This window comes from Vidua chalybeata, chromosome 15 (assembly GCF_026979565.1).
Source record: "Vidua chalybeata isolate OUT-0048 chromosome 15, bVidCha1 merged haplotype, whole genome shotgun sequence".
NCBI lineage: Eukaryota > Metazoa > Chordata > Aves > Passeriformes > Viduidae > Vidua > Vidua chalybeata.
In genome coordinates this window covers 3110841-3137335 of record NC_071544.1, presented here as the reverse complement: position 1 = coordinate 3137335, position 26495 = coordinate 3110841, and the positions used below count along the sequence as shown (strand labels likewise).

At 49.5% G+C, this 26495-nt stretch overlaps 1 protein-coding gene across 2 annotated transcripts in view; it reads right to left on the bottom strand.

Moving 5' to 3' along the window:
* Positions 1 to 26495, bottom strand: part of NRG2 (neuregulin 2) — a 154888-nt gene that overhangs the window by 34950 nt on the left and 93443 nt on the right. Inside the window, exons 2-4 of one of the 2 annotated variants that reach the window (XM_053956405.1) lie at positions 22013 to 22184; positions 9889 to 10007; positions 6736 to 6801 (exon numbers count right to left, since the gene is read on the bottom strand). In XM_053956405.1, the coding sequence (XP_053812380.1) occupies positions 6736 to 6801; positions 9889 to 10007; positions 22013 to 22184 (357 nt within the window). The remainder of the gene's footprint in view (positions 1 to 6735; positions 6802 to 9888; positions 10008 to 22012; positions 22185 to 26495) is intronic. The other variant, XM_053956406.1, reaches the window with a different exon arrangement.

Below are 26495 nucleotides of genomic sequence, written 5' to 3'. Positions count from 1 at the left end.
TCACATTCATGAGAACAACTATTTAGGGAGCAAGGATGGAGAGACCTGCCAGGCTCTGTGGGAGGACAAAGGGAAGCAAAATGTCTCACTTAGAAAATGTGAACTGTGCCTGGGTTGAAGCGTGGCCCTCTGACACCACGTGGCTGCAGATCACACACGAGCACCTCAAAGCATGATGCCAAGGGAGATTCCAGTGCCTTTCCACCACTCTGGTGGGAAAATTCCCAGATTCACAAGCTCCTTTGTGTTTAGCTCTATTCCCTATCAGCCTGGGCCACTGCAAATACTTGAATAAGTATTGGACTAGGCACTGCATGCCTGGTCCAGAATCATCTGGGATGTTGGGCACTGGTGAAGTGAATCTCACACACAGTTTATTTACAGCTCTGCAGGTAGTTTCACTTCTGTACCAAGCACTACACAGCTGTCCCTGGTGATCCACAGGCACAGTTACTTCCCACAGCTATTTCACATTAACTGCTGTCCAACACCAGGCAGATTTTACCCCCCATCAGCTGGTGTGGCAGAATAAGTCCTTCATTCAGCCTCCAACACAACTCCATCTATCCCAAATGACTCGGAAAGTTGTGAAATTGCTGAGCTGAGTGGAGAACTGAATAAGCAAGGGAGCAGTTTGGGTGGTAGCAGGGTGGAACAGGACTCATGTCGGCAGTGGGACGTGATGAGGGGGTTGTACAGTAACACCAGTCATGAACCAAGAACCTCCCCAGGTACTTCAACAAATTAAAAGCAGAAAACCAGGAGTGTGCATGAGGCAAGCAAGTGGTGACATTTCCTTTTGACCAGTGGGAATAAGCGAGGTGCCCTGGAGATACACAGTGGCAAACTGGTCAGAAAGCCCCTGCAGGGGCTGGAGCAGCTCACCCATCAGCAGGTCAGACCTCAGCTGGTCTTCAGTCCCAGGACTGAGAACAAAGCAGGAGGGAGGGAGGAGGTGAGGTCAGGGAAGAGAGGGCTGCCTCTTGATGATGTTTTTGTGAATGATCTGCAGCCACGTTTTATTGTTGCTGCCCCAGCCAGTGAGGACAGAGCAGCATAAACACATGAGAGGTTCAGAGCACTGGAGTCATTCAGAGAGTCTATTTTCCACCACATGCCTCAGTTATTCTGGACTATCATCAATGACAGGGCAACAGAGAAGAGAGCCAGGGGCAGTGACTCTGCCAGGTGGACTTCCCTTCACACAACCCATCTACGCAGAAAGGCCATTAATGATTGTGCAGGGATTCTTACACAATTCCTGCCATGCAGGTCATTTAACCTTTGCAGGCAGCTCACCAGCCTGTTCTCAGAAGTCTGGTGAAATACTCCCCCTGCAAAGAGTTAATTAATGCAGCTTGGACTATAAATTATAGTTAATTTTTCACAAACTACAGCTACTGTCGAGGAGAGCAGGGAGACAGCGATGGTTTCGCCGCTCCTTTTCTTCTTTATAAATAACTTTGGCTGGTGGGTTCATAGAGTACAGACACTTTACTCTCTCAATATTTAGACATTCAGTTAGACAGATGAACTCAGCTGGTTGGAGAGTGTATACAGATTGCCTGCTCTGTATATGCCTCATGTACTTACTGATAAAACACAGAATGGCTGAGGTTCCTCTCAACAGAGTTCATCCAACTGCTTGTTAGAAGAACATGGATGAGAAGGTGTCTGGCCAAGATATTCCTCGGTTGTAGCGCTGTAATCCTGGCGTGAGCCACACTAAATCCATGATTTACACTGATTAATGCATGGAGGGGCTGGTGATCCTCACCATTCCCTCTGTGGCAGATTTCTGTATGTCTGATATGACACCTCCTCCTGCAATAAACCTGAGCAGAGCCTGGATGCTCCCTGCTGTTATCTGTACATAAAATCAGAAGGGTCTGTGCTCACTGGGGTTTGCCTGACAGCAGACTGGGGACTCTGGAGCTCATAAAAATTCTGCTCCTGTGTGTTTATTCATTTGGAAATGACCAAATATTTACCCCCACATTTTACTGAAATAGATCCTGCTGGAATCATGCTTCCAGTTCCCGAGGGCATCATTAGGATCAATAGCTGCAGACTAGGAGTTAATCCCAAGATACAAATACCAGACCACAAGGCACTCATCTTGGAGCATCAGATGCTGCTGATCAAAACAGCACAGGTTGCATTCCCCACCTCTCCCATCTGCACTGTTTGGGGGTTTCACTAAGAAACAAGTTTAAAGGTTTCTGAGCACTCAGGGGCTGTCTGTTTCCATGGGACAGGCAGTTATTGCAGGGGCAAAGTCCTGTGTTATTGTCAAGCTTCTAGCTGCTCCTCTGGAATGATCTCTGCAGCTTTACGAGGGAGCCCTTCCTATGCTCTTCTCTACCACAGGGGTCTGAAAAGGCACATGACAGCAGTGCAGCATTTCATTTTCCCAAATCCCCATCATCAATTGTAATAGCAGCAACATGATACTTCAATGAGGGATTTGTTCAGCAACCTAAAAATCCTTTCACAGAGCCAATGCCAGCATGAAAGCTTCGCAGGCAGGGCAGCTGAAGCCCAAGAAGTGAAGCAACACACCAGGATCCCAGGATGGAGCCAGAAGAGCAGATCCCCTGGTCCAGAGCCCCGTTCTAAAGGCTGGGCTCAGCCTCAGTGCTCCCAGGGGACATCAGCTCCCACCCCACACTTCATCCTGCCCCTCTTTGCCTTTAGTTACTGCCTGTCTCTACACCACATCTCGAGTGGCAGCTGCGTGACGACTTAAAAATACACAGTGTGCAAAATGAGCAGTGAGCAGGATGTGGCAGCTGCCAGGCACCACACAGCTCTCTGCAGACTGGCAGTGAGATCTCCACATTCACCTCAAGGCTCCGTGCCTGCGTGCGTGCAGGTTCCGCTCAATTACAGCCACACCTCCAGCAACGGGGCTGAAATTAGCTGAGCAAAGACCACGCCAGGACTTATTTTTAGTCTAACATTGAAAATTTCTCTGTTCACACAGCCAGCCGTGTGTCTGCTCTGCCTGTGCTCTGGGCTGGCTGGACACCCTTCACCTCCAAGCCCAGAGCACCGTGCTCACATCTGCAGCACTCCAGGAGAGCTCAGTGGCCTCAGGCTGGAGGAGCCAGGGACTGCCCAGCTGGGACTTCACATTCATGAGAGCAACTATTTAGGGAGCAAGGATGGAGAGACCTGCCAGGCTCTGTGGGAGGACAAAGGGAGGCAAAATGTCTCACTTAGAAAATGTGAACTGTGCCTGGGTTGAAGCGTGGCCCTCTGACACCACGTGGCTGCAGATCACACACGAGCACCTCAAAGCATGATGCCAAGGGAGATTCCAGTGCCTTTCCACCATACTGGTGGGAAAATTCCCAGACTCACAAGCTCCTTTGTGTTTAGCTCTATTCCTCATCAGCCTGGGCCACTGCAAATACTTGAATAACTGCATGCCTGGTCCAGAGTCATCTGGGATGTTGGACACTGGTGAAGTGAACCTCACACACAGTTTATTTACAGCTCTGCACGTACAGAGCAGCTCACCCATCAGCAGGTCAGACCTCCAGCTGGTCTTCAGTCCCAGGACTGAGAACAAAGCAGGAGAGAGAGAGGAGGTGAGGACAAGGAAGAGAAGGGAATAAGGAGGTGAAGAAAAGAGAGGAGTAAGACCAGCCAACTCACAGGCAGGTCTGCCATGGTCACTCAGTAAAGGCCATGCCAGACTGGATTTGAGAGCAGGTTTGGGGGGTTGGTTGAAGCATAACCAGGTGGCACATGTTCCTGTGGGGTGTGTAACTCACAAAGCACAGCACAGCCACTGCAATCATGAGGCCAAGCTCACCTGGGAGAGACAAAGTGAGGAGAACATTTCCAACACCCAGCCACGCTGGCCAGCAGGGAAGGGATTAAACTGGAGGGGATTGCCTCAATGACTCTACACCAATGAGGCTACGAACAACCCAATGGCATCACCAAGATGACAGCTATGAAATCTGTGGAGCCAAACTGGTGTGTGGAGAGTCAGACTTAACTGGAGAAAAAAGGACTGTTTCAGCTACCCTTCCCACAGGCATCTCTAGAGGGACTCTAGGGAGGGCTTGTGATCCCCAGCAGATGAAATAAAGGCCCCAAAACTAAACCCAGAGCCCAGCTTTCATTCAGGTGCTTCATATTACCCCCTCCCCCCAATCCTCTTGCTCCCAGCAGAACTCAGCACTGCCTGTTCTGCTCTTTCTCCTGTTTCCCCTTCTCCTGAGACCCCGTGCCTCTCTCTGCTGCAGAGCTCCCTCAGCCAAGGGCACTGACAGCCCACAGAGGCTGATAAAGCACCCAGCCAGGCACTCACCCAGCTAGAGAGCGAGCAAGGAGCACGGGGAGAGTCCAGGTGAGCAGCTGCAATAATCCACATACATGTTGGTTTAGAGCACCTGCCCACCACTGGCACGTCCTCCTGTATCCTGACAGAATCCAAACCACGCTTCCTCCACCTGGCCTGCGTTCTCGCCTTACCCTCAGGGCTTCACCTGCTTGTTGAAGTCAAGGGAAGGAACTAGAGGAGAACTCAACAGCAGAAAACAAGCACAAGGGATTACCTGACCTTCTCAGAGACTTTAAATGTTATCTTACCTTTTTAAAATTAAACTTTGAGAGGGTTTTGCTATCTCTGTCCTGCATAAACCTTTCATCTCAGAATGCTCTCCAGATTTCTCTGACCCTTCTTCCATTTCTGCCTCCATCAGAATGTTCCTAGATATCAGCACTGGTTCCTGTCCTGTTTACCCAGCATGTCCATAGCCACAGACTCCTGAACCTTGTTTAGCTGCCTCATGCTGCACCTGTGACAGGATCACTTTACCATTCTGAGCTCTCTGGATGTTGAAATGAGCATAAAGGACCTTTCTCTCTGCGTCAGGGCACACGATCAAGTTACCACATCCCTGCAAGCTCTTGCCTGTGAGCTGAGCCACTGTGACCACCCAACTGCACAACCTTAGCCTGTGACAAGCACAAAACAAAGTGTCTCATTTAACACATTTTCAGCACCAATGAGGCTACTGCAGCACAAATGAAGCTGAGTGGAACCTCATGTTATTCACAAACCAGGTACTGGAGACATCAGTGTTTAAAATTCAGCAAGTGATTTACAAGATTTCAGTGAAACAACGAGAGTAGGGACAACCTACAGGTGACTCTGAATACAGATATTGAAAAGAAAGGCAAAACTTCTACAAGAACGAGATACTTGTCTGCTCTCCAGATCATCCCACCTCACAACATCTTCATCACCTCCCCATATGCTGTACACACGTGCAATTCTATGATACAACATCAATCACCACAAAAATCAGAGAGATTCTGAGTTATTCAGTTAACACTTGGGAGATACTGTAAAAAAGTAATGTGAAGGAAAAAGTGAGTTACAACTTTAACTCTGGGGACTTTGCCACCTTAAGAAAGAGAAACAAAAGTGATGATGCACCCACAGAAGAAAGAAGTTTTCCAGAAGGGGAAATTTCCATTTTTCCTTTCTGAGATTTGGCTTTTAAGAAAATAGCATTAATCTAATATGATGCAAATAAGTAGTATGGATCTCTTCTGGTGAAAACAAAGGGAAAATCCTGGGGAAGGATGGTGTGGCCATGGCATGAATGATGCCGTATCTCAGCTTGGTATCTCTAGTGCAGTGCAAGGCTAAGCACTACACAGGAGCACATTTTAAGTGCAGTTTTCTAATCAGAAAAGCTTTTAAAGAATACCTGGCCAGTGCCTGCTGTGGCTGCAATCAGATTTCCTTCAAATTCATAAAAGACTGAGCTTTCAAAGGAGGAAACATGCCCATAAAATCTGCAGAGCAGAACTGCCAACAGTGAGGCACAGCCAGCTGTGCTCTCAGCCCTGGGCATCTGCAGCTGGGATGGAAACACACACACACAAAAAAAAAAAAATCTCTGCCTGGTCCTGCCTTCCCAGGGCTTTTGCCAGGATCCTGGTGGGCTCCCACGGGGGAAGAGACCCCCTGACACAGACATAACACCCTCCATCAGAAATTGCTGAGCCAATGTCCAGGCACCAGGATTCTAATCTACACTCCTTGACTTTTATTGCTCTGTGCCCATTTTCTACTGCTTTTGGGACAACTGAATAGGAGGGAATGCTAAAAAGCATTCCAGCCACATTAAATCAAATTAAGCATTTGGGGAAATATGTTCTTGCTTTCTGGAGACTCAGAAAAAATGGGATGGCAGGGCATGGATGGATTTTCTGCAATTTTCTTATTACCTATGCTTAGAAGACTCATGTATTTTTTTCTTGTACTTCCTACAGCCTGTTTTGGTTTTACCAACTACCCTCTAAAAAAAAAAAAAAAAACCAAACCAAACACAAAAACAAACTGATAAAAGAAAACCCTGTTAAACCAAAGGCCATATCAAGCACATCTTGCAAGTATCAATAACTCCATGTATTGAAAGAGCTGTGAATGCTTAAACTTCAGTCGCAATTTTAAGTAGCATATTCTTCAAGCTGCCATTGCAATAATTATCAAATTCTCCCTCTCCAAGATCGACACCAGCAATATAAATTAGTTTCTTTTAAAGATCTAGGGAAAGAAAGACCAGTGGCTTTGGGAAAAATCAGACAGAAAGAGTGATTAAAGATTCCAGGAGGCAATAAAGCATTTATGCAAAATGTCTCATGATAACAAACAAATTAGAGGAAAGCAGCTTATGGGGGGAGTGGGGGAGAGGTACTTACACTCTTCTTCCATAACAACTATTTTAGTTTCTGAGGCTGGTAAGACTTGTGGTGCTTTCGTTGTTCCTGGGGAAATTAAGGTAAGAAAGTAGTGAACAAAATATCTCTTTTGAGCAGAGCAGGGTGGGCTTAGCTACTGTGGGGAGGAGCAGAGGGGCAGGTGCTGCTGGGGGGCACAGGCTGGGGCTGTCACGGTGTTAGTGATGGTTTAGGGCAGGGGATTGGGGTGACAGAGGCAGGACAAGGAGTGTCCCTGCAGGGGATGGCACAGGGCACGGTGTCCCCTCGCTGTGAAGGGCCTCGTGTCACCATAAAGAGGCAGAGATGGCTCAGGGTTCACCTGGCAGGAGATGAGCGAAAATGTGGGAGGTTTTCTTAGCCCTGATGGCCACAAGAGTGCAAAGATGGGATGGCAGGACATGGTAGTGGGGAAAACGTGGAGTTTAAGAAAATGTGGATTTTCTGAAGAGCCTCCATCCCACGGTCACATGAAGTTCTGCAGCACAATTCAGTGCTCGTACAAGAGCTGGAGGAACAGGAAACAGATGAAGGACAGCACCCCAGGTATTAGGGGAGACAAGCACAGGGAGTGATTTCCTCTCTTTTAACCAGGATACTGGGAACCCCAATGCTCACAGACAGCAGCTCTACTCAACCTCACTGACAGCACCAGCACCTTTGGAGAAGTCCCTCACACCCTCTGGATGCCCAGGAGCCTGGGCTGGGGGTGCAGTGCCTGCCAGAGACAGGGGTGGGACCACCACAAAGAGCTAGAAGCAGAAAGAATTTTTTGTACAACTTGATTTTTTTCTGCAGCATTTGATAAGGGGCAGGGTAGTTGAGGAGATGCCTAGAATTTTTTTGAGGAATAAAAAGAATCTGAAACAGTGACACCTCAGCTGTGCCCTCATGTCCATGTGATATCAACATCAGACTATTCAATCCTGAGAACTGGGAAATGGGACATTTTTCTAAGAAAGCATCTAATTTACTCCAAAGTCATAAAATCTGCAATATATTGCAGTATATTTTGACTAAGTCCAGAAGCATTTCCTCAGAAATTAACACCCTCACAAAGTTTCCCAATGCAAAAGCATTTATTTCTGAGCTGGGAGTTTTGTGGGAATGCCGGAATTGTAGAGGGGGGATGAGGCGAGGGTTTGGCTGAGGGGCATTTTCTAAGTGCCAAGGGGTCTCTGCTCTGCAGCCACTCTCTCTAAAGATGTGGTGGTTTTACCAGATCTGTAAGGCTGAAAAGCTGCTTTTCTGAAACTGAAAAGTGGAATTGGAATAGAGCAAAGAGCACTTTGCAATGGAAGGATCAGGATCAGTGCTAAGGATCCTGGGGAAGAAGAAACAGGGGACAACAGATGTGTGGATTCAGATGCCCTGAGGAGATTTATACTGAAAGGTATCACAAGAAGGGAGCTTGCAGAAGTGAGGAAAGCTTGCAATGCCCCAGGAAGGCCCAGCAGTAAGGGGAGAGGAACACTCCAGGACAGCACGTGCCTGCATACTGGAGAAGGCTGCTTAACTCTGGGTAGCTCCAGGGGAAAGAGGAAAAAAGAGTGCAAAGGGGTGACAGGGGCACAAAAGCCTCACCTGAGAGCCTCACAGCTCTCAGCATCACCTCGGCTGCCTTTGCAGGGGCTCAGCTGGCCCTGCTCTCCTGGCAGGTGGTCTGCAAACAGCAGCAAGCTGCCAGGTTGAGCCTGCAGCTGAGCAGCCAGCCAAGGGCAGAGTGGCAAGGCAGCTGAGAGCATGGATTCATCCAGGCAGGGAATCCACCAGATTCACAGCGAGATCTTTGTGTGTCTTTCCAGGCTTTTCAGGTCTTAACACATTTCTGGGCAGCTCAGGTGGGAGGCCATCCCTGCTGAGAGGGTCCTTCCTGTGCAGGGAGAGCTGACCCCTGGCATGTGCTGCCTGCCCTGCCCTGGCCAGGTGTGCATTTACCTGGTGTGCAGGTCAGAGCCCTGCAGCAGGCACTGCTCAACCACACTCCTCCTCTTGTGAGAGGGTGCTGGTGCTGGGGAAGGGGCAGCAGAGGAGGCAGACAGGGCTCTGATGGCTGCACACGGGGAAGGGAGGTTGCACATGCAGCTCCCATCAAACAGGAGCAGTTTATGTGGTGTGGGACAGCCAGAGAGTGAACCAAGGGAAAAAAAAAGGAGAGCACTGCCTCAGTTTCTTACTTGGAACACCTTTCCTATCAGAATTGGAAACAAACCCAGCAGAGCAGCAGGGTTGAGTCGACAGACACGGAGGATGAAGGCAGGGAGGTGTGAGCATGGGTGGCTTTCCTCCTGACCCTGCCAGCACTGGGATTGAACAGGCAGGATAACTGAGGGGGAGGCTGTGTGACACTGCAACTCCACAAAACAAAAGACTCAGGATGGCAAACACACTGAGGTTGAGAGAGAAGATACTGCCAGAAAGCAGCAGGAGAAAACTACCTTCCCTCACACTGGGAAAAGGCTGGTGAGAGAACAAAAACCTGGAACCCAGCAAAGGGCTGCAGAGCCCAGAGCCAGAGCCCAGCGCTCACAGCCCAGGCTGCCACAGTGCCTGTTGTGAATGGCAGGAGGAAGAGCTTAGGAAATACAGTCACCCCCTCCCTAGCTGTGCCCTCCCAGCTTCTGGCAGCCACTGTAGGGACTTTCTGAGCCGGAGGGTGCATCCAAACCATCGTGTTAAGCAATATAATTATTATGACCAAGATAATAATAAAACCACCTAACCTCAGACTCCATCCGCTGAGCTCTAAGAGATGGAGCACACACTCTAGGATGAAAACCAGAAGCAACTTCACTCATCACAAAGCTATGGTCTAATTACTTGTCTTCTGGTGAGTTTTGCTTCTCAGAAATTCTTTAAAAAATGAAAACATCAAGCCCACCAGCTTTCTTTCCTCCTTACCCCTTCTTAAAAAAAAATACATAGACTGTAAGTTTATTTAAAATGTAAATAAACCACATTGCCAGTGACAGATTACGAAGATAAACATTTATGCTAAGCTGCATTTTTCTTATCTCCCGAGATTGTTTTACTCGATATCCTGAAAGCATGAAACAAAATTCAAGACAGACCACGTGCAGAACCTTTCTGTGGAATGGCAGACAGCTCGAGACATTTGCTGGCTTCTTCACTTACCACTTTTCACATTCAGGCTGCCTTTTGCGGTGTCTTTCCCTAAAACGTTCTCCGCTTCGCAGCTGTACTCCCCAGCATCTTCAAGCTTCACCTTGTTGAACTGCAGTCTGGAAATCTTTCTGTTGAAAAGTACAGCAGACATTTCTTACTCGATTGCTGACCAACCTTATGAAGTGACAACCATTTCTGGCCCTGAGATGCTGCCTGGAGGGTCACCCCTGCTTGACAGGATGGGCTGCCTGAGCTGGCTGAATAGGCACTCGAGCCTGGATAGGATTTGGACAAATCCCTTCCCAAGATCTCCTAGGTGAACATCTCCCTCTGAACCCACTGCTCTGAGTGTGTTGTGTGGTTTGGTCTGACACCTGCTCTCATTCACACAGAAAGTCTTGTGAGGAATTGAGGCCCAGATCCCAGCTCTCCAGCACAGGCTTTCCACACTGGAAAAAAGCCAATTTACTGATGGACAGTGGGATCTGCCTGCCAGACAGAGATGTGGAGAGGAGATGCCTGTTCTGCACCTTCCTCAGCAGGGATGCTGAGCAGTCAGTGCTCCACCGGCTGCGTTCAGCAGTGCCACACACTCAGCACAAACACCCAGGGCACCCAGGGGGACTCACCCCTTGCCAGCCTGCACATCCAGTCCCTGGGTTTTGCCCTGGACACATCACTGACAGCTTCATCTCGACCTAAAAAAAGGGCAAGCACCTCGTGTCCCCCAAATCCACACTCCAGTGGACTACAGACGTGTGGCTGAGCTGCACACACTCATCTTACCAACCAGACATGCCTCGAAAGAGCAGGAGAGGGTGGGTGTGACAACTGCCCGTGCCACCTCCCAGCCTGTGCCACCTCCCAGCCTGTGCCACCTCCCAGCCTGTGCCACCTCCCAGCCCGTGCTGCTGCTCCGTGGGAGAGGGAGAGCTCTGCGGCAGAGCTCTGCGGCGCTGCGGGAAGGAGCATCGCCTTTCCCACTGGCTATGACTCATTCTCTGGGATGGCTCTGACTAACAGGCAAAACCTTTTGTTGCCCAGTTTAACAGGGATCTATAGGAGCCTTCAACACACACTGAGTGCCGCTCATGAGACCGCAGTGGGACTCCCACGAGACCCTCTGGTTTGCTACATTTTCCTCCATTTTAGCCATCTTATCAAAAGCCACCTTGTCTGCTCTTCTCACAAGAACATCCCTGTTTGCTTTCTACCCCAAGCTTTTACCTCAGGCCTGTGTCACTTTATTTAGAGACTTGGAAGCGCTGCCAGCTTTAGAAAGAGGTCCCAGTGGCCGATGTTGCTGAAGGCAAATATAATTCCATTTATGTGGAAAATAATCATTAGCCTCGGACATAGTTGCAATGTTACACGTGTCATCCGAGAAGGACTTTTCTTTGGGATGTGCAAATCATTGTCCATAGGAAGCCCTTCACAGAAGCACACTGGCATCTTTTTAACACCCTGACAAGCCGTTCTCCTGGGAGGCACGGCGCAAGGACACAGCAGGAACATCTCACTAGTTATATTAGTAAATTAAAAGCACTTGGAGATGACTTGGTAGAGCTCCCAGGAAACAGGCGCTGCCCTGTTTTACAGGATGCGGTCAAGTGCTCAATTGCATGAGCTGGGGCCACATGTGGAGCAATTTTTAAATGAATGTTGACAGTATGCAAAGACCTCTTGAATCCCTCTGACTGTAGGTCTCCCCTAATCCATTTGTGCAGTGACTTGGGCCAACACATTCCAACATGGAAGCCTAAATTAGAGGGGCGATTCTGCCTTGACTCCCAGTGCAACACCCTTCTCTGAATGTTCTCAAGTCTCTTAGCACAGCCTGTGACAGCCCTGGGCATCGTGGCCCCCACTGCTGTGCTGCCCTGGGAGTCAGGTAATGCACAAGTTTCCTGAGAGAGGCATTTAAGGACATTTCAGGGCATCCAGTGCCTGTTGCTGCCCTGTGCCTGTTGGCTCCTGCACCTTGCTGGGAGGGATGAAGGGTGCCTGATGGGGGCCTGGGCTCTGCTGGGCTGCAGTTCAGGAGCATGTTCCCCACTCCCTCCACAGAGGAAGGTGTGGAAATGCTCATCAAAAGAGCGAGATGGCTCCAGAATGCAACTCCAAGACTGCTCCCAGCCCAGCCATTACTTTCTCCCAGCTGTCTCAACCCTCTCTGCCAGAATATGCCATTTGTTTTACAAACCAGCTCTCGGACAGGCTGCAGTGCAGGCAGCACATGCTGAAAGCAGCTTGGAAGAGCACGGCTCTAACTCAGAGTCCATAGAAAACACCGCCCTGGCACATCAGCACGCTGGGGCTCTGTGCCAGGGCAGAGCTGAGAGCATCAATGGACACGCTGCCTTCAGCTGCCAGAGCACAGATGTTCTAATGATAACTGGCTGCATGGCAATCTCAATCCACAGCACATTTCACCAGGTGGAGCAACTGGAAAAATCCACTACTGCATTAGAATATCACCTAGGTATGTGATCTTTTACAGATGAGGGGGTGTAAGTCCCAAAGATAAGAGTTAGGCAGTGGCACAAAAGGAGCCACACTTGACAGACTCAGCTCCAACAACAGGGTGAGAGACATTTGGTCTTTTACCTGGAACTGGAGAGGAATGTGAGCAGAATAAAGAGTGATGTTGGCATTTGGAGTATAGCAACATCAAGATGAAACCAAAGGGGATTACTTTGTTTTAATGCACAAGACTTGTACTGTCAAAAGATCTTATTTTTGCCATCACAATTTGTTGAAATTAGCCTGGACTGGAAGATCCCCTTGAAAAATCAAGAGCTTTTTCTTGCTTTTCATAGCCCAGGCCAATGGTGTGGCACCTCTTGGTCTCCACACTGTGCTGTATAAATGTCTGATGACAGACTCAGGGGAAAGGAAATGAAGGCTGGAGATATGGATCAGCTTTCATGTGGAGCATAAATGCAAAGAGAATTTCCCTGTTCCAGAAGAACTGAAACAGCCAGAGAGATACCTTGCTTCATAGCATTAACCATGGCGCTTTTAATTAGCATGGATAATGCCTGTGCACTGGAAGAACTGAGCTGAAGGATGTCAAAGGGACAATTCCTCGCCTGATCTGTGTGTGCCAAGGGTGACCACTCTGGCTTTGTTCTATTTTACTATCTCCAAGTGCTCCTGAAATATCACAAAACTCCTTTGGAAATCAGCTTTTCCAAGTTGTGTTCCTCGCCCTGCTGTCCCCAGGGGCAGGTACTTTGTTCTCCTGAGGGCTGATTTCACAGACAAACCAAAGAGTGGCCTCCAAGGAGTTACACTGGGCACAGGAGTGTGGGATGAAGGCTCCTGGGGACAGCAGGCCTTGGAGAGCCCTACGTGTGCGTTCACAAGGGTGCCTGGCTGCCAGACGATGCCATTCTTCTGGAGGAAGGCACTGCCCCGGGCTGTTTGCTCAGTGAAAGGGCCAGGGTCACTGACAGATCCCATCATTTCGCTGCAGTGCAACTCTGTTGACATCTCTTTACTCCGGGGGAAAATCTGCCTCATTGTCTTCCCTGACCCTCAGCACATATGACTTAGCCACGCACTAATTATCTCCTGTAGAGCCAGTGGAGGGATAAGCCACGGGGAATATGCTGTCTGCAAGCTCTGAGGGATAGGATTCACAAGGAGACCTTCAGCCTGGCCAAAAGAAGATCCCCCAAAATACCTTTCTGGCCAAGAGAAAAGAGTCCCCCAGAGGGCAGTTTGGAGGGATGAGTAAATCACCCTCTTCAGTGCCAATCTCCAGACTACAATGGGAAACAGGGAGATCAGCCCTTGGCCAGGACCTACACAAAGATCCTGGCAAATTCCGGCTGGGAAGGGTGTCCTCAGCGGCTGTAATTTAGACATCTAAATGTGAGCTCAGGCCCTGAGGCCTCCAGTGCAGTGAGAGGAGAAGAAACAGGCGCTGCATCTGAGCCAAGGAGAGCTTCCCATGACAGCAGTCATGTTCCCACCAGCACTTTGGTCGAGCTTGAATCATTCTGCCCCTCTTACCTACTGCCAAGTGGAAATGGGGCCATCTTCCCAGGTCATCTCCTCACCAGGCCATTCATGTCAGAGCATGGGATCAGGAGAGCAGCTGCCATGAGCTGCCCCGTGACACCTACACTGAGGACTCCGTGTTCCCTGGGTGAGTCCAGCCACTTCTGCATCGTTCTGGACAAGGATAGCTCTAGGATTACTACTGTTGTAGTGGTTTATTAGTCTTCTAAAAATAGGGTAACTAACACATAAGTAACAAAGAAGCCAAGGAATGAGCTGATGAAGAGAACTTGGAGACTACCCCATATGGGGCCCCAAAATTGTCAATGAAGAGCACTGCACATAGTAAACACACCTGAAACCCTAGGAAAAGGAAATTCCCAAACATGACTCTTGCAAAGGACACACTGAATGCCCTGCTGTGGTCACCCATTAACTCCATTCCCCTCTGTTTGCACGGAGAGCCAGCAGCAGGAAGCACACTGGCATTGCCGAGAGCAGGAGCACCAGCAATTGCTGCTGCATCCTGCCAGAGATTTAATTGGTGCCTACGTGCTGCCCTGGCACTCTCACCCAGCTGCATTTGCCCTGAAAGAGCAGGTTAATGATTGGCAAGAAGATTCAGGATATCCAGCTTACAAACCACAAGTGCTGTCCAGCAGCCATCAAACACTGGGCAGCCCCACTGGCTGGGGCAGGGGCTCGAGGGGAGGGGGATACATCCATCATCCCCAGCACTCAGTGGGTTAATTCAGGCAGAGGGAATCACTGCAATGCAAAGGCAGTGTGGGGATGGCCATGGCAAAGCTTTGTCTGGCAGGGCAGGAGCAGCCAGGAGCACTCTCTCCCTTGCACAGCCCCCCTGATCTCTTCCCTGCCCTCCAGCTGTGCTCAGCAGAGCTGGGCAGGGCGGCTGTGCTCGCAGTGCTTGAGGAAAACAAGTGGCCTGTGCTGGCTGCTCTGTGCTCCAGAGCATCATCTGGCCAGCTCAGTATCAGCTACAGAAAGAACAAATGGGAAAGGGGACAGAAATGCCCTCAAGCAAAGCAATCAAATAAGAGGGGTAAAGACAGGAAGGTTTGGAGTTTTCAGCGTGGCCATCATCCCTTCTCTATCTCCCTTCCTCCCCTCGCGCCATCTCCTGACCCGCTCTGTGCTTGACCTGTTGGGATGGTGGGAGACAGGTAATGTCCTTGCAGTGCCCAGGACAGGACCAGCCATCCCCTGACCCACTCTGCCTGCTCTCTCCTACCCCTGTTCCCCAACATTAAAGTGCTGTTCTAACCTGAAAAGCAGATTTGCCCCTTCTGTGCTCAGCAGTGCTGTGGTCTCTCTGTGCCCAGGCTTGGGACAGGCTGATTTTAAGAGGAAGACTCGCCCAGTCCTCACTCTGCAGAGCTGACACTGACACTGGTCTCAGAGTGAGGGCGAGTTACTTCTGGGTTGGACAGTGTCAACAAGAGGGGACAAGATCGATAAGTACGCTCCAAAGAGCAGGGTCACTTGTGCAACCCCCTCCAGGCTCAAATGCAGCCAGGGGTGTTCTGGAAATGGGAAGAGGTGTGGGGCAGCACAGGCAGTGACACACAATCACACCAGAGCCTGGAGTGGACTTTGTGGCTGCTGTGCTGAGAGGCAAATCCCTGTGCAATGCTGCTGCTCTCTGTGCCAGGCCAGGCTGTGGCACCTGCCAGGGTGTGACATCAATAAATGAGTAAAAGCTGAGTTTTGGGCTCTGCCTGATGCACAGACCCAATGTCACTGCAGGGTCCTTTGTATTACTTCTCCTGGAATTCAAGGCAATTGATCCATCCTATGAATGCTTCCTCCAATCCCAGTGCCAGAATTTTAATTTCTTTTGAGAAAATGTAGGTCCTGGAGCAGCACTCTGAGGCCAACTCCCAGCAGGTTCTTTCCCTGCTTCCTGTGATCTCATACAGAAGCAGTCCCATGACTTCCCAGGGACTTCCCAGCACCAAATGTGGAACAGATTCCTCGTTATCCCAAAGAGTGTGTGACCTCAATACAGAGACAAGGCCCTTTGGGGTGCCCAGGTCTCACTACCTCAGCAACCAAACCATGAGCTGCTTCTGTGGCAGGGAGGGAAAAGAGGGCCAGTGCTGCTGGGGAGAAGGCACAGACGTCCTCGTTTGGAAGTGTATCACATATTAGGTGGAGGTTGATGTGATGGGCAAATCAGAGGCAGGACCAAAACTTCAGGGACTGCCAGAAGTGGGGAGGAAGGCCTGAGAGGACCTTTAAAGCAAAGCACATTAGTTGTAAAGAATCACGGAGAGGGAGGTACCATACCAAGAGCAGCTGTCATGGAGACAGCCCTGGGCAGAGCCCAGCAATGGAGATGAGCAGAGCCAGGCTGCAAATACTGATACCAGGAAGAGGCATTTTGGGGAACAGAAATCATGGGAAAGGGATGGCACCTTCACATGGGCAGGGAACTATTGCTCAGAATCTCTGTGAAACACCACCGTGGTCGTACACAGGGCATGCAAGAGATCTAGATAAGGTTTTGTGTCTCCTCGTGTCATTCTTTTCTCCCCAGGCCATTTTTCTGCAGCTGGTACATGTCATAGATCCTCAGCAGTGTCTGCTCCATGGCAAATCCGTGCCTGCAGGTCTGTGATGTGCTGTGCTGGATGAACTGCCAGCAGCCTCAGCCCTCACCCCAGCGCTCCTCCCCGAAGGTAAAACATTTTAACTTGAACAGGATGAGTGGGATTGCAGCTCATGTCTCAGTGAGGGCCTCGACCTAATCTGTGACATTTTGCAACCAGAGTGGGCGAAGGTCTGTAAAGAGAGATTTTTATTTTGTTTTTGTAAGCAGCCAACATGACTGGAAAAACCACACCAAATTTCAGGCACATAAAGCTCCTTCAACCTCTAAGTTTGCAGAGCCCATCAGCTGAAGCAGCCCAGCAACTGACCGAGACTTGTTAGCAACTATAATGCAGTCAAGTTTCATTAAATGTCCATTCCCTGACTCTCTCAGGAGCCCCAGCTTGCAAAGTTTGTGGATTGTTTGAGCTCAAGACCCAACTGCTTCTCCTTTCAGTTCTCAAATTCCCTGGTTCAGTCCCAGGTGCATTGGCCAAGATGATGTCCATCATCTCCTCTAAAACAACAAGCAAACAAACAAAGGAGATGCTCTCCTTCACACCCCCCTCCAATAAAGTGCCTTCAGCAGCTAAAACCAAATCCCAAATATCGGAGACTTATAATGACATCGTGAGAGCTAGCAAGGCAGCAGCTCCCCTGGTGATTATAACAACACCGGTGCTTGAGAAGAGTCTTCGCTTCAAGGCATCTGGAATTGCTCTTGCAAGATCCATTGTCAAATGAGCTTTTTCCTTTGTTTAAAAATGTCAGCCCAAAGACCCCTGCCAGAGTGGTGGTATAGCCTGCTTGGGTTCACTCTGGCTCCCACAAGGCTTCAACAGTCCTCTTTGCCCCTCCTTGTCTCCAGGCTTAATTAGGAAATCATTTATCTTTATTGGCACTCTCTTTCCCCTGCTGCTTTGGCATTATTTTTTTGTTGTTTTTTGGCCTTCATTCCAGTGCAGTGAGCTGTACAGGGAAGACCACAGCCCCATTCATTGTGGGTGGGGAATAATCTACAATTGGGAGCCCTACAAGGAAGACCCCAGCAATGAATCTGCTCAAGTGGCATTGCCTGAGGGACTACTGTACAGAAACAGGAGAGGAGGGTATCCCTTGGTTCCACTTACAGGCTAACAATAGGGATTCCTGGTGATACTGAAAGTAGGACACTACTCCCAAGGGATGTCATATGGTCAGCCTGTCCCAAACTGAACTGCCAACCCTCTCCAATCTAATGATACGCCTACTTCATCACCCCAGCAGTGTCCCATGGTAGAAGAGCACACAAAGGGAAAGGGCTGTAAGGACAGGCACAGCTCGGGGACTCCCAGGCTCCTGGGCTCCAGCTGAACATCTGCATGTCCCAGGCTGAGCTTTGAGCATGAGATCAAGAAGGGAAGGTTCTCTACACCTCCACAAGCAAAAACTCCCTTGGCTTCCTCCACAGCTGGCATTTGACCATTTGCCAGGATAGTCAGAAAGTTAAAACCCAACCTGAACTTCTTGGGAGCTTCAATCAGACCTCAGACACACTCAGCCAAAAATGGCATCACTTTAGCAGCCTGGGGGGAGAGCCATTCACTAGGCTGGATTTCCACTACCACAGGCAATTCTTTCTGGGTAGTTTCTCTGGGTTTCCTATCAACTGTGTTTTATTTAAATGGAGATGGAGATAAAATTCCAGCCAATAATTTCTTTCACCTTAAAGAGGTTTCCCCTTCGTGCAAGCCAGGCTTGCCCCAGCCTGTCACTAATTACAGATGGAACATGAAGTTCAGAAAGGAGGAATCAGAATTGTTCCCCTCCCTCCAGCAAACATCCATTAAAAAAAAAAAAAACCTGACTCCTCTGCCTGATGGCACCAAAAGTTTTGCCGGTAAGTTTAAAAAGAATAGGGAAAAAGATTGATGGAAAAGCTGAAGAGCTGACATGCTGTTAAGTGCTCCTCTCCTCCTTACAACATATACATCCCTTATTTTGAAAGAGATCCCCTATTCTAGGGATCAAACAAAAACCCAATCACAAAAAAAAAAAAAAAAAGTGCTTCACTCATACTTTCTAGTTAGAAACCTCAAGGCTCTTTTAACACACGGGGAGGAAAGCCAGGAATGAATCACAGAGGGCAACCATGTTCTTGTCTCCCATCCTAATCCTCTGCATGCTAAAAATCTCAGTGCTGGGGGCAGATTTCAGCTGTGCCCAGCTCTGCCAGGGCCTCACAAGGCCAAGGGAAACACTGTGGACATCACTTTGCTGGAGGGCTCTTTTGGCCTGGCTCCAGCAGAAAACTCTATTAGGTCTTTGGATTACACTTCTGAAGAAATGATCCTGTGCACCTGGCCAGGTCCTGCACAGCCTGAGAAGTTTTTGCCTCGTGTTCTTTCCCTGTGAAGGTCCCTCCCCAGTGCTCCATTTCTGGCCCTCTGAAACCCCCACTCTGAACTGAAGGGAGGCACAGAGGATTATCTGGAGACCAGTGTTATCTCTAAGTGGAGCCAGATGTATAAATCCCATTATTCTTAAAATAATCGTTATAGAGCAAGATGTCCTTTCAGAGATTTACAGTTTGGGATGCTTATCCTTCCCTGGAGTCCCCTCCCAACACGCTGGAAGTAATGCTCTACACCCATATCACATGTCCCTCCACTAAACTTGGCCCTGCCAGCTGCATAATGAAGACATCAAAGTCATGAGGGCTCTCTCAGCCCTCAGCCTGCTCTGAGCAGTTTTTAGTGTTTGTTCCATGCGGTCAAGACCAGAGGGAGGCAGGTCCAATGCCAGTGGACACTCTGCCTCGAGATTTTCAGCTCTGGGGCCCAGCAAACACGGTGCAGGGGACAGAGGTGGGAATGCCAGAGTGGGTGTGCACAGACCCACCCAGATCCTCTCAGAAAAGTGTTCCTGCACTGCTAAACAAGGGGCAAATGCTCACTGAGGGGTAATTACCTCAGAACTGTCCCACAGAACCACAGAATGGTCTCGGTTGGAAAAGCCCTCTGAGATCACCGAGTCCAACCATTCCCCCAGCACTGCCAAGGCCACCAATGAACTGTGTCCCCAAGTGACACATCCACACAGTTTTTGAACTTCCACCACTTCCCTGGGTAGCCTGTTCCAATGCCTGGCCACCATTTCAGTGAAGATGTTTTCCCTAATATCCAAACCCTCCTTGGCACAGCTGGAGGCCATTTCCTTTTGTTCCTGCTCAACAGCTGCTTGAGTCCAGTCTCCACAGCCTGGTCCCAGCACAAGACAGGCCCATTTTATGGCAGCAGGGAGCAGAAGCTGGGATGGGAAGCAATTCTGGGGATGCTTTGGGCTCACACCTTTGCTGCTGAGGGAGTCTCAGACACTGGAGGAGGCAGCTGCTCTGCTTTCCTTAAAATGTTTATCCTTGGGCTTATTTTGCCAGCAGGAAGCCCTTCCAGCACCACACATCTTTGGCCTCTCCCTGGAGAGCCAACACGTTGCCATGGAAACTGGTAAATGCAAAATTATGACTAGACAGCAGTGTCCTGAGGAAAGGGGACCAATTCCTTCCATTTGTTTCTGTCCCTGGCCCAGGGACTGCGTGTCCCCATCGCTGGGGGTGCGATGCCATCCTGTCACAGCTCCGTGCTGGACACGGGGTGCCAGGGGGCGAGGAAGGGCTGGGATAGCTGGGAGCACAGCAGGGGAGTGCTGGGTGTCTGCTCTGGGGCTGGGTGCACTCTAGCTCTGAGGGAAATCGCTCCCAACACCCTGGGCAGGCAGGATTCCCACGCCTGGCTGCAGAGCGTGCTGCAGACATTTCTCCAGGGCATCCCAGCCCTGGCAGCCATTGCTAAACAACCAAGGCCACGAGACTGACAAAGGCCACCAAAACCAGTGAGAGCAGCAGAGGAGCGAGGCAGGCACAGCTCTGCCCTGTCTCTGCTGCCTGCGAGCCCACACAGCCCTTCCTGAGCAGACAGCACCCAGTTATGCTGGATGCACTGACCACCTCACTGCCTCCTCCCAAAATAGCCACAAGTCCTAGAATTATTACAAAGGAGGTCAACCGTCTTGGGTGTGACTCTGAAACCAAACCCAACAGGACTGAATTTAAATTAAGGCAATTGGCGACACCCCGTTCAAACACTGAGTGATTTTTTCAAACTGATCTGTAGTGGCTTCTAATTTTAAAAATTGCTGCTCTAACAAGTCCACAATGAGCTTTTATTCACACACCCAGAACATATGTTAGCAAAGAATTAGAATCAAATTTTCCAAGGGGTCAGGCAGTTGCAAGCTGACTTTTGCTGGCTAGGTCAGGACGGATGAATACAAGCATAGCCATGATTATGGAATAATTTTATGATACATAATATGCAAATATCGGGCCTTGAGAAATATCAACAGGGATTAATTTAAATTCATTCCCAGTGAGAGCCCCTTAGCTTGGTGACTGGGGCCTCTTTCTGCAGGTGTTTTAGCCCTGCCTGAATGAGGTGGTGCTGAGGGTGACAGTCACTGGGAGCCACCTGAGAGCTTTGCTGGGTGGGGACTTTGGGGCAGATGTGAGGGAGCTTGCCCTGGGTGGACAGATGGAAGGATTTGCACAAGACAAGGTCTCTGCATGTGGCCATGACCCCTGATCAGTGTTGTGAGGTAATCTTGCATCTCAGCCCTGCTCAGTGTAGAGGAAGGAAGACTGCGAGGGGATCTCATTCATGCACATCAATATCTCCAAGGGGTGTCAGAGGATGGTGCCAGACTCTTTTCAGAGCTGCCCAGTGACAGGACAAGGAGTAATGGCCATAAACTAAACCATGAAAAGTTCCATCTCAACATGGGGAAGAACTTCTTTACGCTGAGGGTGGCAGAACACTGCAACAGCTGCCCTGGGAGGGTGTGGAGTCTCCTTCTCTGGAGACGTTCCAACCCCACCTGGACAAGTTCCTGCGTCACCTGCTCCAGGTGACCCTGCCTGGGCAGGGGGATTGAACTGGATAATCTCCAGAGGTCCCTTCCAGCCCTAATTTGTCATTCTGTGATTTTTCAGTGGCCTTAGATGCTTCTGTGTCCACCTAAATTCAGGAGGGAACAAACCAATTCCTCCCACAGCCCTGCTGCTGAGTGATGGGGCAACAGCTGGGTTTGGGTACCTTCTGCATCCCACCCCTAATCACAGAGCAGGAGTCACCCCAGACAACCTGAGCTGCCCAAAGCTACCAGGGAAAGCCTCCCCATGTCACAAGACACCTGTCTCAGGTATCCAATGTGTCCCTGACCCCAGGACAGCCCATCTACAAACCCAACACCCTCCCTGTGCATGCCCTGCTCCTCTCCCCACGACTGTCTGAGGACATTGGGGATTTTGCTCACTCTCCCAGGCCTGGTAACTGGGCTGAGCATGGTCCTGTGGCTCTGAGGGAGCCCTCAGTGCTGCTCAGCAGAGACTTGGGGAGCACAGCAGCACCTCCAGCCAGGTGGCCCCAGACCCAGACCCTGAGTGAGCAGAGGCAGAGCAGCCCTGTGTCATACTTACTTCCCATTCCCATACTTGATCCGGATGTCTTTACTCTTCTTCAGCTCCTTGCCATCTTTAAACCATTTGTAGGACGGCTGAGGGTTTCCAGCAGTCGCCTCACATTTCAGGGAAATCTTCTCACCCACATGAACATTTGGGCTTTTCAGTTTCTTCAGTTTGGGAGGAACAGCTAGGGAAAGAGAAAGGGGACACTGTGAAACCTGCCCCTCTCAGAGCTGTGCACACACAAGAGGAACCCCCCAAGCCCCTTCCCCTGGGCAAAGCTCCTGCTGCCCCCGCTGCCATGAGGCGATGGGGAGGAGCTGCCCAGGGAAAACTGCACACAGGGAAGGAGCATGGAGTCAGAAACGTCCACACGGAACAGAGGGAGCCCCCGGCTCTGGAGGCTCCACAGCACCAGATTTGATGGCTCCACAGCAGCCCGACCCTGCAGGCAGGACCCTGTGTCTCCTGTCCCTGCAGGGCTTTGCTGAGCTCTCCCACCATGCACGAGCTCAAGCTCCCCAGGGACTATTTTTCCCCTGCTCCTGACCATTGCTGCTGCAGATTGCCAACACCTACATGACCTCTGTGGCTGCCATGGGTGTGCTGCCAGTCCCACAGCCCCAGCAGCCCCAGCCAGAATGTTTTAGTGCAGATGGAGCAGAGGCAGGTCACGGGGAGCAGGCCCCTGTGCCCCAGATGCTCCGAATCTGCTGCAGAGACCTTGTTCATCTCAACATCAGCAGAGCAATAGCCACTGAGAGGAGCTGCAAGAAAATCCTGCGTATGTAAGGAGTGAAGAGGAACAGCCATTCTTCAGGCTGCGAGAAGAAAAGTGAAAGAATAGGTATTTTAAATGGTTTTATGCCAGCAGTGTCAGGCTGGCCAGCAGCCTTTCCAGCCTGGAGCCCTGCACGTGGGTGTTTCAGAGAGGTGATTTTTACCATGCACCTGGAACATCAGACAGAGAGGGAGACACTTCTTATCAATCTCTGCCAGGCTTTATATTAAACCTGACAAGAAAGGATTAGCAGGCTTGCAATTTTTCTTTCAACTGACAGCTCTGCACTCTTCTAGCTCCCTTTTTCTTTCTCAGCGCTAACCTTAAAAAAAGAAACAGCAACTTGCTGGTTTTGCCTTAAGAATATTGGTAACAATGGCTTCTCCTTGTCTGAGGTATGTTACAAATAGAGAATTTCCTCTTTCTAATATGCACAAACCACCTTCTAATTGCTTTGTGCATTCTGATCTTGCGAAATGGCAGAGCACTCAAAGGTGGAGGGACTGGATGGGTTTCATCAGAGCAATCACTGTTCTACAGACCTTTGTATGTCTCCTCTAGTTCTTCATGCCAAGCAAAGTTAGTGTAGGTTGATAGTATTTAAAGACTGTTCTCACCAAAAGGGATCTTACATGAAATAATAAAAAGCACAGCGATCGTCAGGAATATGCTCCTGTGGCAGGAAGCTCTCAGCACTGTCCTATTCCTGATGGGAATGAGAAGCTAAATTGTCCTTAACCAAAAGGATCCCAACATGGATAGAAATGGAACAGTTCAGGGTAACAGGAGTCAGCCAAGCAAAGCTCACAGTGACTGAAAGGCAAGCCCAGGGCTGGGGGTGGGTCATGTGGCAGGGCTGGTCCCAGGCACATCAGACCTTGCAGCTGTTGGCCACAGAAGCTGTGCCTGCCCCATCCCTGGAAGTGTCCAAGGCCAGACTGGACAGGGCTTGGAGCAACCTGGGATAGTGGAAGGTGTCCCTGCCCATGGTAGGGGGTTGGAATGAGATAAGTTTTAAGTTTTTAAAATTTATTTAAACCCAAACCATTTCATGATTCTAATGGGACAGGGACAGCACAAAACCATTGGGTCGGCTGCAGGCAATCATTGCAGGCTGTGCACTGACATCTCTCACTGTTTCCCAGGTCACTGTGCTTTGGCACAGACAGAGACTTCTGACCAGAAATTATCTCAGCTTTCACCAAATTTTAGGAATTCTGTGAAAGTCCAAGGTGTCCTGGGTTTTGTGAAGCCCATATCCCTGATCCTTGCCTGGAAATGAGTTGCCCAGAAGAGCTGGAAAGCAGTGAAGGGAGAAGAGAGCTGGTCTCTTCTCAGAACACTGCACAGACAGCCAGGAAGGTAAACAGGACCTTGCTTTTATAGGGGTCATTTTGGGGAATAGAGAAATAGACTCTCAAATATTTATTCTGTCTGAATGTGTGTCAGTTAGCTCCTATTGTACCCCGAGGTCACCCTGTCCCATGCCAACATTATCCATACACCTCAAATACAGGGAAGGTCCTGACCTTGGCATGGCTGCATCTGCTTCGCTTTATATTCAGCCTGGTGGTCTGCAGAATTGTGAAGCAGGCAGCATGTGGACATAAGAGGGGTCAATTTGGACTGAGATACCAGTCACTGAAGGGACAACTCCTGTCTCATTTCAGAGAAGCCACAGGTGTGAAGAATTCCGATACTGTATGAACGAGAACCAGTAGGAGGATGTAAAGAAGTTCAACTGGTGTTAAAACTGATATAACAACTGAGTCCTGAGTGGAAGATAAACCCTGAGTGGAATATAAACTGGAAGCTGGTGGGAGAAAGGGGTGTCAGTCCTGTCCCTCTCCACCAAAACGCTGGGAAGAGAAGAGCAAACCCCAGAGACCTTCTTGGAAGAAGAGGGCCAAGAACAAGCAAGGAACTTTCCATGGTCTCCCCACCAAAATGAATCATGTCTCACCTAAAAGTCTGCACATGCCACCAGTGATGATTACAGGACATTCCTGAGCAGGCAGATCCAAAAAAACCAAAGAGCTGACACACACACATGGCATCCCACCCCCCCAGCAGAGAGTCCTGCCCAGAAAAAGGGGGGAGAACATCCTTCCACCCCAGTCTACATGTTTTTGGTGTCTCACTACAGGAGGGAAAGAGACAGTATATTCAGCTCCAGGCCACACTTCATGGACTCCATGGACTGCAATCCTCCAGCTGAACCAGACAGAGCAGTGAAAGGGGAATCCAACCCCAAAATATTCTGGACTGTGTCTGGGAAACGGGCTGTGCACGAAGAGGCAGAGCTGTGCTCCCTGACACATCTGTGCCCTTTCTGCTGCAGTGCAGCAGGGCTTGTGCTTGGACAGCAGCGTGGGAAGAGCAGGCAGAGCCCCAAGCCTGGGAAACAGCATCCAGAACCTTGCTCTGGGCAAAAGGGAAGCCTGGCCTTGGTCTCTGGGATGGGCTGCTCTGGGCTGGAAAGCCTCACTTCATAATTCCTGCTGCTTTCAGAAAAACACAGAAATCTTCATTTAGAGACATTCACTGCCGATGACTCTGCTTAATTCCAGACAAAGACTTTCCTCTGGTTTTCATTCGTAAAAAGTTTAAACTGCAGTTCTTATTCATAGTCTGAACTTCTCTAACTTTGGCTTCCAGCCAAGAGATCTCTGCCTTCCTCTGGTGAATTTGAATCCCATCTAGCAACCAGAAACCTCTTCCCTTTTAAGGTACTTGTAAACTATGACTGAATCACCTTTCAACCTTCCCCAGCAGTAAACTAAAGTAGCTTGAGAGACCAGAGCAGCACATGGAGTGCTAATACTGGAGTATGTCAAAGTTTTACATTTAGGTACACTTTCAGCTTTTGACCCATTTCCCATCTCTGTCCTGTCCAAATCACAGAGTTGCAGCTCAGAAAACCATGAGTTTAGTTCAAAAAGATCAGAGGACTGATTTTGAGTGCCCCCTTTCTTAGTGCTCTGAGCATTTGGGGTCATTTTAATCTCCTCCTTGTTTGATACTTTTTCCAGCATGCTGGAAAAACAAAGTCACTAGCTTCACACATATCAAAATAGCACACTATCCTGGGCAAACAGCTTTAGATGTGTGCTAGGCAGGGTCCAGGTCTAATTCATTACGTTTCCATCAAGTCCATCACCCTGGAGCAGGCTGAGCTGAAGCTGCAGTTTCAGTTCCTCACCTTCTGGTTCCCATGGAACAGCCCTGCCAGCTGTGGTCTCCTCCACAGCTGGACTGGCTACACCCCCAGCTCGGCCCCCACTGCTGCCAAGTTCACCAAAACAGGGGTTTTCAACTTGAAAAAAATAAGGGTTTAACTCTGCTTGTCAGACTGAAGCTACAGCTTAGGATCTGTATCTCTGGTCACCTTGCAATTCTGTCAACCCCTCCTCCATCACAATTTGTGTTTCCTCTCTGTGGGGTGAAGTATCACCAGCCTCACAAAGCCTGAGCTGTTGGACAGAAGAGCCAGATGTATTTCCAGGCAATTTTTCTAAGTGACAACCACATCAAAGGTATGTCGTGCTGCAAGAAGGAAGTTTAATCCTGGTGGAGCTGAGACCAACAATAAATACAATTTTCCTACAGATTTTTGCTCACTCCAAGGTCAGGTGAAACCCAAGCAACCATTAGATCCCATCCTACACTAGTTGTGTGAGCTGTAAAAATGAACTCTGAAATATGCTGGAGCCAGGA